Source organism: Solanum tuberosum, unplaced genomic scaffold, assembly GCF_000226075.1.
Source record: "Solanum tuberosum cultivar DM 1-3 516 R44 unplaced genomic scaffold, SolTub_3.0 scf00102, whole genome shotgun sequence".
Classification (NCBI taxonomy): Eukaryota; Viridiplantae; Streptophyta; class Magnoliopsida; order Solanales; family Solanaceae; genus Solanum; species Solanum tuberosum.
The window spans coordinates 808,653-822,994 of NW_006239028.1; the positions used below are offsets into that span (position 1 = coordinate 808,653).

At 33.7% G+C, this 14,342-nt stretch overlaps 2 protein-coding genes across 3 annotated transcripts; both read right to left on the reverse strand.

Annotated features, from left to right (window-relative positions):
- Nucleotides 1-101: 101 nt before the first annotated feature.
- On the reverse strand, nt 102-4,989 carry LOC102581643 (protein SYM1). Its single transcript, XM_006348838.2, has 6 exons — nt 4,675-4,989; nt 1,887-2,042; nt 1,631-1,763; nt 1,503-1,542; nt 553-672; nt 102-473 (listed from the first exon to the last, which is right to left on the reverse strand). The coding sequence occupies exons 1-5, from the start codon at nt 4,942-4,944 to the stop codon at nt 585-587; spliced, it is 687 nt and encodes a 228-aa protein (XP_006348900.1). The 5' UTR covers nt 4,945-4,989; the 3' UTR covers nt 102-473; nt 553-584.
- Nucleotides 4,990-10,328: 5,339 nt separating this feature from the next.
- Nucleotides 10,329-13,263, reverse strand: LOC102581973 (cytochrome P450 CYP72A219-like). 2 transcript variants are annotated; one of them, XM_006348839.2, is made up of 5 exons: nt 12,878-13,263; nt 11,873-12,090; nt 11,552-11,796; nt 11,044-11,428; nt 10,329-10,964 (listed from the first exon to the last, which is right to left on the reverse strand). In XM_006348839.2, exons 1-5 carry the CDS (start codon nt 13,161-13,163, stop codon nt 10,539-10,541), a joined length of 1,560 nt encoding a protein of 519 aa, XP_006348901.1. In that variant the 5' UTR covers nt 13,164-13,263; the 3' UTR covers nt 10,329-10,538. The 2 variants fall into 2 exon arrangements, with proteins under 2 accessions (XP_006348901.1, XP_006348902.1); XM_006348840.2 differs by lacking the exon at nt 12,878-13,263 and adding an exon at nt 12,505-12,588.
- Nucleotides 13,264-14,342: the final 1,079 nt, after the last annotated feature.

The following is a 14,342-nucleotide window of genomic DNA, read 5'->3' on the forward strand; positions in this document are numbered from 1 at the left end:
ACAGAGAATTCATATAGTCGAGCTCAACTGGTTTAAAATTGAGGCGTAACCGATACATATGACTTTGACATTATGCTTATCAATGATATAACAATAACACATAATCAGAAGAATTTGACATGATCATTTCGTATATAAAATGTAGCAGCACTTGTTTTTAAATTATGTACTGCAAAATCTTTGTTTTGAGACAGGGAAAAGAAGGCCTAAAACCAGACAAAGAAAGCAAATTAACGAAAGAATTGGTCGAACAAGCCAATCAAATGTCTTTCGTTATAGCACTCGTAAACTGAAGAAAACTATATTCTTGGAGAACTTGTAGCAATGAAGAAACAAATCATATGTAGTTAGTGCGAGCTGAGGCACTGTCGAACCTGGTGCGAGCCATCTTTGGAAAATCAGAATGGTTTCAACCGTTGCCTCCAGACATCATTTTCTGTGTCTTGACTGACGTTTATATCAATTGTGTGATCCTAAAATTAGCAGATTAATATTTATATGTGACATGACATTTACTAGAACTAAAATATTGGGCTAGGCGTGTGCACTAACCTGCTCTTCCCTGCTAATCCTTTCAACGACAGTTACTTGCTCATAGTTGCTGACAAACAGAAATTCCAGAATATAGAAGCCATAGACATGAACGCAACACGAGCTTGAAGAGGAATCGCCCTATGATTTTTCAACACAGAAGTTGTCATATTTCATTATACTAAAGACTATTCAGTTACTAGTATAACCACATAACTCAACCTGAATGAACTGATATTAACAGTAGCATGTTTTCAGAACCAAATACATGAAAAGGGAGAAAATTGTGACTTGCATATGCCATTTGCCAATAAATTGTCTGATGACAAAGATCAATAAAATTTAATAACACCAAACCACAAATGAAAATCCTTTCAGCAGCCCAAAAAGAGAAATTTACAACTGCCAATGAAGAATCTAATGACAAAATAAGTGTTCTGCGGGATCAAGCGATAGGGCTGTGCGTGATGACATATCCTTTGTGGAGATTAATAATCTTACATGCATGCTCACACCTAATGCAGATGAGTGACAAGTCGTTTATGTAAAAGCAAAACACTCTAAATTCTCAGAAAACAAGCTTAAAGCCAGTAAATTGACTGCAGGTGCACAAGCCATAGCTCAAAATACAGTAACACTACCAACATATGGACTGTATTGCTGAACAAATGCTGAATGCAAAGAAAGATGAAACGTAAGAAAACAATTCCAGAAACGGAACAGTTTAGATGTGACTTCCGGCATTGATACTAATTGAGGTAGTGAGCATGGTATGCAAGGGTAATAGAGAAGATATCTAAGCAAATGATGTAAAAATAACATCTATGATCTCAGAAAAAACATTTTTACGAGAATGAGAAGATCTCCATTACAGCTAGACTAACAGAGATTATGAGAAGTTTTTGTTTTATATCTGTCCATCTTTTGGGATGAGGGTTGGGGAAGGGGCAAAGGAGTAGTAAAAGACATACCAAAAGTTCAAAATGCTGACAGGGATCCAGAACCTAAATCCTGAAAGAGAATGAAGGATGAAATCAAACTTCACTAGGGAGAAGGAGTTAAAGCAACCGGCAAAGGTATGTCATATGGAAGTGCTTACCGAACAATAAAGTTGGAAGGGCATCTTTCTGATACTTGTTTGGAAGTTCTGAAAGTTTCCCCAGCCATAAATTATTCCATGCAAAGATAACAGCTATTACAGAAGGACCTAGCACTATTTGGTTTAATAAAACCTGAAACAAAGAGTATTAACAGTACTAGTTAGAGGGACAGGTCAAACTCATATAGAAGCAGTTCTTTCTTCATTGGTAGGTCAAGCTCATCATGAAAGAGGTTCTTCTCAGAAGCATAACTACCTTCATCATTACATTCTCCACGCTTTGCTTGGGCATACATCTGTCAAGATACGAGTACCATGCATAAGTACCAGGACCATATAACAAAAATCCATATGAAGCCATCCGGATGGACCGAAGCCAGTCATGCTCAGATAGGAGAGCACCAATCATATCCTAAAAGGCATATTATAGCAAAAATTCAAATTAGTGTGTGAATACTCCCAAAGTTACATTCTTAATCCAGTGAATCAAATAACAAATGGAAGTTATTGAATGAGAGTACATAGCATACAACAAGCAAAATTTCTTCTTTTCTTTGAGTAAGTCGAAAAACATGCAAAATATTTAGCTGTTAAGATGTATTAGCAAACATATAGATAAGCTATTGCCAAAATGTGAGAATCAATTCAGTGTACAACTAACATCAACTCCTAAAGCTGGATATTATGTTTAAGAACAGAAAATCCAATGATCACCACTTTGAATAGTTCATTAAGAATATGAAATTTCCCAAAGGGGTTGATTGGTCATCAACAAATATTGACAGAAAGACAAATCTTTTATCAAGTAATTGTACATAATAAATAGGTCAAGTAATTGTAAGGTTGCCAATATGCAAATGGAGCTGGCGTATGGTGTAGTGATCAATTAAGGAAGCGTTTGTTGTGAAGCTTGAGAGGGTGCTAAAGGTGGATGGAATATTGACCTTTTTCTTGGTCTGTAGATGAGGGCAGTACTAGGCACCACACGGGAGAAGATTTCTCCATTTGCTTCTTCTCTGGTAGGAGTACAGGAGAGTACTTCCTTGTTAACCCCTACCCCTCACCCACTCAACCCTTCTGAGAATAAGATAATAAAAAATATCAAAGGATATGCAAACTCTAGCCCCTAGTCCCAACATGCAAAAGAGAATAAAAGAAGAAGCTGATTAGCAAGTAATCCCTTTCCTTTTTCCTAGTTGTATGTAGTGTCAACAGCACAAATACAAGCAATAAATCTAGAATTTCTTTTAGCTTGGCTTTTCTTTTCTCTTTATGGAAGCATGCGATATTGTATACCTCCACATGGATAAGTTAAAAGACACTGGCAGGTCAATAATAATGGAACAAGTTAATCACTGGAAGAGTGATGACTGAAAAGACCATCAAGGCATCAACACGTTGTGCTTAGGAAGACAAAAGCCAATAGAAATACATTGTTTTCAAGCCTGTTGTCTATAGAGGATCAATAGCTATAACCTAATTACAAATTTAAGTGTTGTTACTGATAAGGGGGAAAACAGAAGGGACGCATATATAGTACATGTGACTGGTTAAATCACAAACACTATGTGCCAAAGAGATTGACCATAGTAGAGTGCATGTAAACCATTTTATGCAAACATGTTCTTAGCATGATGCTCTTCGAACCCAGAAATTCTCAACAGCTAATGTTTTGAAAACCTCACAAGAGACTAGTGATAGACAGAACACTAATCTTTGAAAAGAGATTAAAGCAGGTAAAGCACCAGCTGAAGGGAGGCTAAGGTTGTCTCAGAAACAATCTTTTCTTAAGCTTTTTAATTTGGCTACTTAAGGTAAAATTACATACCATATGAAATTACTCCTTGGGTCATGTAAGTCTTAGTTAAATAACAGAGTCAGAGAATGAGGATATGTAACCTATTTAAAGACAGAGACAACTACGATGAGAAGACATAAAAAAAACATAGATAAGTAACCATATGGATTGAGCTAAGAACCAAAAGCACATACACAAGGGGCAAAAAAGACAGGCCTAATGAGCCTATTGATTAGGAATAAGTTGTTCCATTGGAACTGCACAAAATATAAACTGGAACAAAATATGTGGAAGTACGCACATACTCGGACATTGTTAATTCCTGCCTCCCACTTTGCTTGGTTGTTCTTGAAAGCACAGGGAGGCACCACACTCATGCTTCCATAAAAAGACCACCTTGAGGCAATATTTTATACCTAGAATATGAGCTATCTTTTGGACAGCAACAACAACCTATGTGCAATTCAGATACACTCTGGCAGACAACAATGACATTCTAATGACATCTGAGACCATAAATTTCGTTAGATGGCAAACCTCTTTTTCCATCATTTCTTACATCATTTTCATTTGAATCCCACTAATTACCTCTTAGATCATAAATATCGGTTTCAAACTGATACATCAATATTGGTTTGGAATACTTTCTATTTATGATTATCAAAGAACAGCGATTATGCCAAAATGAGCTCTTTCGTGTTTACTATAATCAGATTAACATGAATTGCTTCAAAAACTATTCTTTTACCATGGAATATCAATCAGCTCTTCATACTTCTCTCAATGCATAAATTTCACCCCATTCAAACTTCTCTTACCATGTAACCAACCTTCTCTCCACTTTCTTCTTCCCTTCATTGTCAAGTATTCAAATTTGACACGTCTGTCCTACACTAACACTATTACAAGCAGAATAGCTTCAACTTTGTTACATCATCAGTCAAAATTTCACTTAATATGAGCTCATCTTAGTTTCTCAACCTAACTCATTGTTAGATAAAAATCAAAAGCAATCAAATTTACCAAGTCATGAACTAACAGACAGACAATTCACATTATCACAACTACCAAACATGACCTTTCATAAAGTTCCCCAAATTCCCAAAATGGGTTCAAGAAATCCAAGTGGGGTTTCAAGAAATACCAACATTTCAAACCCCACAACTCCAAAATCCAATAGATTTGGTTATTTTACTAGATAAGCAACCTTAAATTTCACCAAATTCGATTTTTTTAGAAAATTAACCTTAGGATGAGATGGGTCAGGAAGATTATCTTTGTTCTTGAGCCACCGGTCACGAAGCTGAGCTATGGTGTCACCAGTAAGTGCAAGAGAGCTAGCAGTCATAGCTTGCTTCAAAGGAAAACGATAACCAGCTCCACTATTTGCATCCACTGAATCTGAATTTGACGATTTTCCACCATTACTTCTTCTTCTTCTTCCAGAATTCCATTCTTGAGAATGGAAAAATCCCATTCCCCATAAACCTCCATTTCCACCACTCAATGAACCCATTCTTGTTTTTTTGTTCCTCTCTTCTCTTCTCTCAGAGGAAAAAAAAAACAGAGGCGCCGTATAGGGAATTATAGTGTGTATATATATAGTATACGAGAAATGACAAAATGGTTCCATATTTATAGTTTTGAACAATTTTTGATCCTCCAAGTTTGCTAAAATGTACAAAATAGATAAATAAACCTCGAAATACTTAAATAAGTAACATCTATCATGGATAAGCAATGAGTATCGTTCGCTAGCCAATTTGTGATGGACCGATTGAGTTTAATGTCAATTGGAGTATGTCATCATTTTTCAGCAATTGGAGACAATAGTTTCAGTTTTATGATTTGTTCAAATGAATTCTATTTTGACTATTCATTGTTTTAGATTTATCTCAATTTAGCTTTCGCAATGGTTATATTCAATTATTATATGTATGAATCTTAGTATCAAGGCAGATCATGGTTTAACTTGAGGTTACTAGTGACTCCACGCACCGTGTTACGACTAAGGATAGTCTCGAATCGTGACATTACATTACATAGCAAATTTGATTTTTAGGAATCGTTTGGTTTACGAACAAAGTTACTCCAAAATTATAATCATGTAATTAATACCGAGACTAATTTATGCTACCTGAGCAATTAGATGAACTGATACCAAGTTGGATAAGATTGTCACCTGAGAATAAGCTAAACTAATACCAAGTTTAAGATTAAAGCCTGTTTGGCCAAACTTATTTTTTCTCATAAGATTAAGTAAAAAAGGCTTATTTTTGTATTTGTTTGTGCTAGTTTGGACCTTTCTAATTGCACTTAAACTTTGTTGTTCCTAAATAAGTGAATAGTTGTGTTGATGACAAGGGCGGATTTAAGAAGGCTTATGGGGTGTCTCGTGACATTACTTTCTTGAATTTTTTTATTAAATATGTATATGCGATTAAAAGGGAAAAATAGATAAAAGGGATATGTACCGCAAGGTGACATTAATTAAACAAAAGTTGTGCTTAGTTCAAGTGGTTAGGCTTTGAAATTCTAAAGTCTAGGTCACATGTTCAAACTTTATGAGCTTTTTTTTTGTACTGTCTCTGTCCCATATTAGTTGATCAATATACTAAATCAATAAAATATTAATTATATTTTTATATTACCCGTACAATTAATTATTTTTGAAAGTATTCACATTTGTTTGTAAGCAAGAAATTTTTTAATGGGAGAATTAATAAAATTATCTTTTTATATATGATTTCTTAAGTACCGTGCAAAATGAAAAGTGATAAATTAATATAAGGGAGGGATAGAGATATTCTAGATAGATGTGCATTATATTCTAAAACTAATGTTACACAACATTCTACACTAAATATAATGTCTAGAATATCTCTTACTTTAATATGCGTATTAATATCTGATTTCTATTAAAATGTGCGATTTAACTCAAAACTAAATGTACAACAGTGTAAGAGATATTTTAGATAAATATGCATTATATTCTAAAACTAATGCTACACAATATTCTAAGGTAAATATAATATCTAGAATATCTTGCACAACAGAATATATATAAGAGATATTCTAGGTAATTACATTTAGTGTAGAATATTGTACTGTAGCATTAATTTTAGAATATTATGCACATTAATTTGTATAATTTACATTAAATGTAGAATATTTTTTCTTATGTATAAATACCTATGTATTTAGATGAATAAATTGAGACAATCATTCTTTAGTTTCTTTTGTGTTTTTTCTGTTCTCCATATGGATCTCCAACACTATACTGCATAATAAGCTTTCATAAACACAATGCTAAATCTTAGTTATTTCTTTAGCTTTAGATGTAGCTCCACTGCTTCAATCAAACAACACTAAACACTCAACGTATTTGCTCAATAAGAATGAATCACCCGTACCATGGATATGATCAAGATACTTCGATTCTCTGCTCTCTGGATCATATGATAAAAGATATCTAGGATATAACACTACCAGAAATTCCTCATTTTTTGTGAACCCAATAGCATCGCTAATCCCACCATTCAGATCCACAACAAATTTCTCCATCCATGTCTCTGTTTTACCATACTAGTTCATAACCCAGACAACACAACTATGATCAATTATTTCATAGTGGTATTGTCTAGGTTTTGAACCAGTATAGTAAAATGGAGTCGTGGATGGAGAAATTCGTTGTGAATTTGAATGGTAGGATTATCGATGCTATTGAGTTTATAAGAAATGGGGAATTTCTTGTTGTGCAGTATCCTGCATATCTTTTATCGCTTAATCCAGAGAACAGGGAATTGAAGGATCTTGATATCCATGGTCGGGGTAATCATTCTTCTTGAGCAAATATACGCCGAGAGTTTATTATTGCTTGATTGAAGCAGTGGGGTTGCATCTGAATCTGAAGACGCAATAAGATTTAGCGTTGTGTTTCTGAAAACATATCATGCGGTATTGTCAGTAGTATAGTTTGTGAGAATTTATCAACTTTTAGTAGTATATATTATAAAGTTGTGAGAATTTGATGGACTTTCAATACCATGTTGTGCTAGATTTATAATTTAGCAGAGCATGGTATAAATTGCTAAATTTATTGCACCGTATGAACTTTTAATATGCTTATTGATGTCCGATTTTTGTAACCATCAAGATTAACTGAAATAAATTCGTCATATGTTTAATGTGCAGACATGGCACTATTTTATTTTTCTGAGAAAAGACATAAAGTCAATATCAAAATTGTCCTGAATTTTTAAAAAGATAACTTAACTTTGCGGGTGTTCTATTACCTCACTAAAATACTGAATATCTTAATTGTAAGAGGACTAATTTGACCCATTTTCTCACATGGTTTGTGAACACGTACAACACGCACATGAAGGTCTATTTTTGTGCTAAAAACTAATTAAAAGGTGTCATGTTTCAATTCTTTTCTTTACTAATTATTTACTTCATTTAATTTCATCATCTTCCCCAAACAAACTCAAAAGAGCCGCTGGAACTCTATGATGAATTCATCATCTTCCCCAAAAACTATTCGCTTTAATTTTTAGTCGAAAAACTTAATTTGAAATTGTTCAAGGCTTAATTTCTTCTTAATTTCATTTAGTTTTGAGAAATCAAGATATTTTTGTGATAAGGTTTAATTTCTTCTTAAAAATATGATCTTTTTCAAATAATGTAAGAAAACCCTAACTTGTTAACCTTCAATTCCTTGTTTACTCAACTATTCCTCCAAGAATTTTGTCGAAGAATCGTAAAGAATGAAGCAGATGATTTCCAGTACTCCACTATCGCTTGACCTAGAAATCGAAGAGACATGAAAAGCTGAGAAATGGGAAACAAAAGAAATGAAAAGAAAGATATTCAATACTAGGTTATGCTTACATGTTCTTGCCAGGTGAGAAAATGGCTCAAAATGGTCGTTTTACAAAGATATTCCATACATTTGTGGGGTAATAGGACGCCTGCAAAGTTAAAGCGTCTTTTTGAAAATTCGAGACAATTTTAGTGGTGACTTTATGTCTTTTCTCTATTTTTCTCTGTTTGTTGTTCTTTTCTTCATCTTTATGGCTGAATACTGAATTTCAAATAAAGTGGAAAAAAAAATCAAGAACGAAGTGAAAAGTTCTTATGGTTAAACGGGTCCTAATCTTGGTTATTCTCTTGTAAATTGAACCTACAACTGATAGGCTTGCATAGATACTTGAACTTGTTTTCATCATTTGGTTTGGAAAATGTTGATATTGTTTCTTATTTTTCACTTTTGTTTTATTTTAGTACGACGAAGATGTGAGATGAGCATAAATGATGAAATGATAATTCACATAGTCGATTTCAGCCCTTTTCATACCAAATCATAGAAATTCGATCGCCACACAGCTAACAGACAAATCTAAATGAGAAACATGAACTAGCGATTGTGGCAAAGCATATTTCACTAAATTTCTCATCAGTTAGATAAAAAACCAACAGACTATTTGAAAAACCACCGCCATGTTCATTCTTAGTACATGAAACCCAATGAATAGCCCCATCTAGATAAACACTACTATAGAAATACTCAATAATCTTACAACGAATGTCCTCCAAGTTAACCGTTTTCCACTATTAAGACATCCCACATCGGTAGAGGGATGGAAATATGATCTTTTTATATGGACTTGGACAAACCTCCCATCAGGAGCTAATTTTTGGGGTTGAGGTAGGTCCATATGCCATAGCTTTAGACCTCAACTTCAGGAGGTAGTACTGTGTAAGCTAGGGGTGTTAATGAGACAGTTCGGTTGGTTATTTTTAAAAAAATTATGTCATCCCAATTTTTTGGGTATTTTATAATATATAACCAACATTAGATTTCTTAAAACCATCCCAATCATATCAGTTTCTCTTCGGTATTGGTACGGTTCGATTAATTTTTTATTTATTTTTTACTTTTAAAGTATCACCTCAAAATATAATATTATTATAATATTTCTTTCCCAAGTATGTTTTTGAATAAGTACTTCACTTCTTCATCAAGATGTCAAGAATATAAAACTTTGTTACCGTATTGTTTGACCTTAAACATTTAATAGGAGTGCTTGCATATTTTGTCGTATTGTTTGATGGAGTATCTATTATAGTATCTACGACCTAGAATATATTTATATTTGAATTTTTTTTATAAAATATATTTATATATTAAATTTAACATATTATTAATATATAAAATATATTTACATATAAGGTTATTCGGTTAAGGTTCGAGAATTTTTTAATTTTTTTTATAAATTAAGACCATCTCATTTGTTCGGGACGGTTATGTACTTAAATAAATGTCCTCGGTTTTATAGAAAAAATGATATAAATCAGTTCAGTTAGATTTGATTCGATTGGTTCGGTCGATTTTTCATATTCTTTTGACACCCTGCATAAGCACCACCTCCACGAGCATCTTGCAAATACGCAGAGAGAGAAGTTTATACTGATTATGGAGTATGACTAGTACTCGTAGTACTGAAAAGCATAAAGTGTTTTTCCCCCCTCCATTTATCTAATTTGTCCATATCCTTGGTCAAAAGAAATCGAAATTCAATTTATATATGACAAATCTCACGTGATTTGACATGTATATCGAATACATGCATCTCGCGCGATTTTGGTACAATAAGTTACTTGTAAGCAGTGGCGTAGCCACAACCACCCTAGGATGTCCAATTTGGATATCATTCGTCGAAAAATTATATATATATATATGTCAAATTCTACATTTAAAGGATATATTTAAAGTTGGACACCCTTGACGAAAGTTATGCATTTGACTCAATGGTAATGGGTGTCCATTTGAATGAAGGAGTTTTCGGTTCAAACCCAAATAACACAATATTTTTTATTTATTTTGACAGCCACACACCATTATTCTTGGACACCCTTGATAAAATTTCTGGCTCCGCCACGGTTCGTAAGTAAATTACTTGGATGTGGTAGATTCTCCATATACTATCATACAGTGTCTGCACACTTAAAACTCTAAAACAAACAATAGGCAGTTCTACAAGCCTTTATTAACCATATTTGGACACACTCTAAAACATATAACAAGACACTGCTTACAAGTACAAACTATAGTCTGTGCAGAATAAGTGGAGCACCATATTGGGGTTGCGTAGTTATAACGGAATGAGGAGCATGAGCATAAGATGAAGATAAATCGAACGAGAAACGTTGTAGGATCATAGCCAACACCATCTTTGCTTCTAACATGGCGAAGTTTTGTCCAATGCATATTCTAGGACCCCATGTAAATGGGAAGAAAGTGACTTGACCCTTCGTTGCACTTGAGACACCTTCTCTAAATCTCTCTGGATTGAATTTCTTTGCATCTTCACCCCATATCTCTTCATCGTGATGTAATAAGACCGCTGGTAAGGAGAGTAGCACACCTGCTGGTAGAGACATATCTCCTAGTACAGTGTCTTCATTAAGCCGGCGTGTAACTGTCATTACTGGAGGGTATAACCTTAACGACTCGTACAAGATCATTGTCACCTGCATATATAACATCAAACAATTGAACTAAAATGCTTTTTTTTGTCTAATTTAAGCACTACCTAACGATAATACTTACAACTTTTAGATGATTCAGTCCATCAAAATCTGGTTTCCGATTCCCAAACACTTGCAACACCTCTTCTCTTGCCCGTGTCTGCCAATCATGATGCCTGCACAACAAAATTAGAGTCCATACAAGCAACGCCGATGTAGTTTCTTGTCCAGCAAAATAGAACAACTTGCATTCTTCAATGACTTCTTCAATGCTAAGTCCGAAATTCTTGTCTCCATGCTGTTCGATTTCTTTAAAATTTGATTCGAGCAATATACCAAGTAGATCCTCGTTATTCGCCTCTCCTCCTTTCATTGCCTTCACTCTTTTATCAATAATACCTCTAATTGTAGCCTGAACATGCCTTTCGATTTCCTTCATTCTTCGATTCCTCTTTGTTGGCAAAAAACTACGAAATAGTTCAATAAACAAGAGATTTAGCTACAAGTCTTAGCGAGAGTAAACAATTTTGCACTTCTCAATTAATTTTGTATACGAGTACTATGACTATAGTTTGAGAACATCAATTTACCTCCACCCTGGGATATAAACCGAGCGTACAGCTTCAATGAAATACTGAGCTTGTTCTGTTTGAAGTTCAAATATTCTTCTACCTTCTTCGTAACTACTGCCAAAAGCTGTTCGAGAGATCACATCACTAGTCAATTGTTGAAGGTGAGGCCATACATCTATCTCGTATGCTCTCTCAACCGAAACAATGTCTTCCCATTTACTTAGCATCTCAGTACAGCTCAAACAAAAAGCTGGAAGCATATGCTGTTTTTACGAAATGGTTAAGAGACGAGTAATGAAGAAAGGCACAACGTAAACAGAATCCGTTGCAGTAACAAACCTTTAGCTTCTCTAGATGGAAGGCGGGATTGATGATTTTTCTATGTTTAGCCCATTTGTCTCCCTCCTCTCTTACTAGTCCTTGTGCAAGTAACTTGGTTAACGGATTTGTTTTCGTCTTTTGATAAATGTATGTTTTTGTGAATACTTCCTTTATAAGGTCAGGATCCATGATGAACACCAGTGGTTTTGGACCCAACCATATAAATGATTTCTTCCCTGAAAACAGATGATTCCCCTGTTAACTTCCAAATCGAAACAGGGCGTTTTTCCCAAACTTTTACGCGAAAATAAGTGATCTTTTAGGAGTAGCAAAAGCTGAAAAAAGTAACTTTTACATAAAAACTACTTTCGAAACATTGGTCAAACACAAATTACTACTCTGATATTGGCGAAAATGCGTTTCTACTCACCAAAAGAAGCACATAAACATATTCTAAACTTTAACCAAACATGCTATAAGACTGAATGCCAGAAAATGGGGAAATATTGAAACAACTCTTTATCCATCTCAACAACAACAACAACATACACAGTAAAATACCACAAGTAGGGTGACCTATGGCCTGGAAAGGGTAGGATGTACTCCGACCTTAACGAAAGTCCTTTATGTCAAAATTTATAAAAACATACCATATTTGTTGATGGTGTCAAGAAAGAAAGGCATCAATCTTGGTGCTATATTATCATCATAATACTTTGGAAACCTTGGTCAAACACAAATTACTGTTCTGATACTAGCGAAAATGTGTTTCTACTCTCCAAAAGTATATTTTTTCAAAAACACATCACACAAAGAAGCACATAAACATATTCTATAAATGTTTGGCCAAACATGCTATAAGACTGAAAGTCAGAAAAGGGGAAAATATTGAAACAACTCTTTATCCATCTCAACAACAACAACTATAATACCACAAGTTGGGCGACCAGTGGCCTGGAAAGGGTAGGATGTACTCCGACCATAACTAAAGTCCGTTGTGTCAAAATTTATAAAAAAACATACCATATTTCTTGATGGTGTCAAGAAAGAAAGGCATCGATCTTTGTGCTATATCATCATCGTAAAGACTCATGGATTTGGATGTAACTTCTTTAATCCTCAGAGAAAGTTCTTTTGTGTCCCCATACAATATCGAGTACGAATTGCCCTTCACGCCTTGTTCTTTCAGTAACTTCTCCAATTTCTTCGGCCTGAACCAAATCCAGTTCAGAACTCTCCATAGACACAACAATAGAGTAATCGCTATGGCAGAACAAGATGATATTACTATAAATTGAACACAATCCATTTCCACAACTAGTATGAGTATGGCTACGTGACTTTATTTTTCTATCTTTATAGGAACTTCCACACTAAGATCAATGTCTACGAAAGATATAATGTTTGACTATTTTTCCTGATTAATCAGACAGACAAATTGAAACGGAGAAATATTTTATCGCAAGGTCATTATCAATGACTAACGAAGTTAAAAAGATTAGGTTATTATGAACACGCTGACCAATTACAATTGTTTTTTTTTAGGCATAATACATATATTGGCCCCTAAACTTGGCTTCAAATTTTAACTTTGACCTCCAACTTTCATAATGCACAAATAGACACTTTAACTATCCTACCTTTAAATAAATAAACACACGATTTTCAGAGCCAAAAGCGTGAAATGCAAACGCTCCCACGTGTATTAGTGACCCACTCAATGGCTGCCAACTAATTCAATGCATGTGGGCCCGTTTTCCTGTCTATTTGACACCTTTTCAATTTGTCATGCATTTATTTCAATCTCTTTTAATGGATATGGACCCCACCTCACTAATTCCATTCCCTTCTCTTTATTTCTGCCTCACAACTTCTTCCTTCACTTTCATTTTGTGGTAAATTAATATTTGAAAATGTCAATTATTCAATTTATAATTTATTTGTCTTATTTCTTTTTTTTAATTTATGTGTATTCAAAGATTACATTTAAGATACTATAAATTATTAGACTTAATATTTAAAAAAATTTATTACAAATTTGAAAATTACGTAATATACACTATTAATTACAATAATTACTAATTTAAAATATTTTTTCAATCTAATAAGAGCCTACAAACACACTATACGTTATATTTAAAAGTACTATAAATCATAATTAAAATATATTTTTTTTAGAAAATTTTTTGTTGACTCTTGAAATTCTATTGGTGACACATGAATTTGAATAGATGGAACAATATATATTATTGAAAGTTAACAATACTATAAGTTATTCGAAAATGACGTTAATGATTTTTATAAATTATAACAAATTAGCAACTAAAATATTTTTGAAAAAACATACAAAAAATTAGTTGATGAATCAGCCACCACACCGTGGACATGTATGCTTTTTGTGATTAAAATTGAGTTTAAGGGTTATTTTGGTCATTTAAGGATTTTTCTTTAAACTTCAAGCTTTATTAATAGTGATGTATTCATTTTA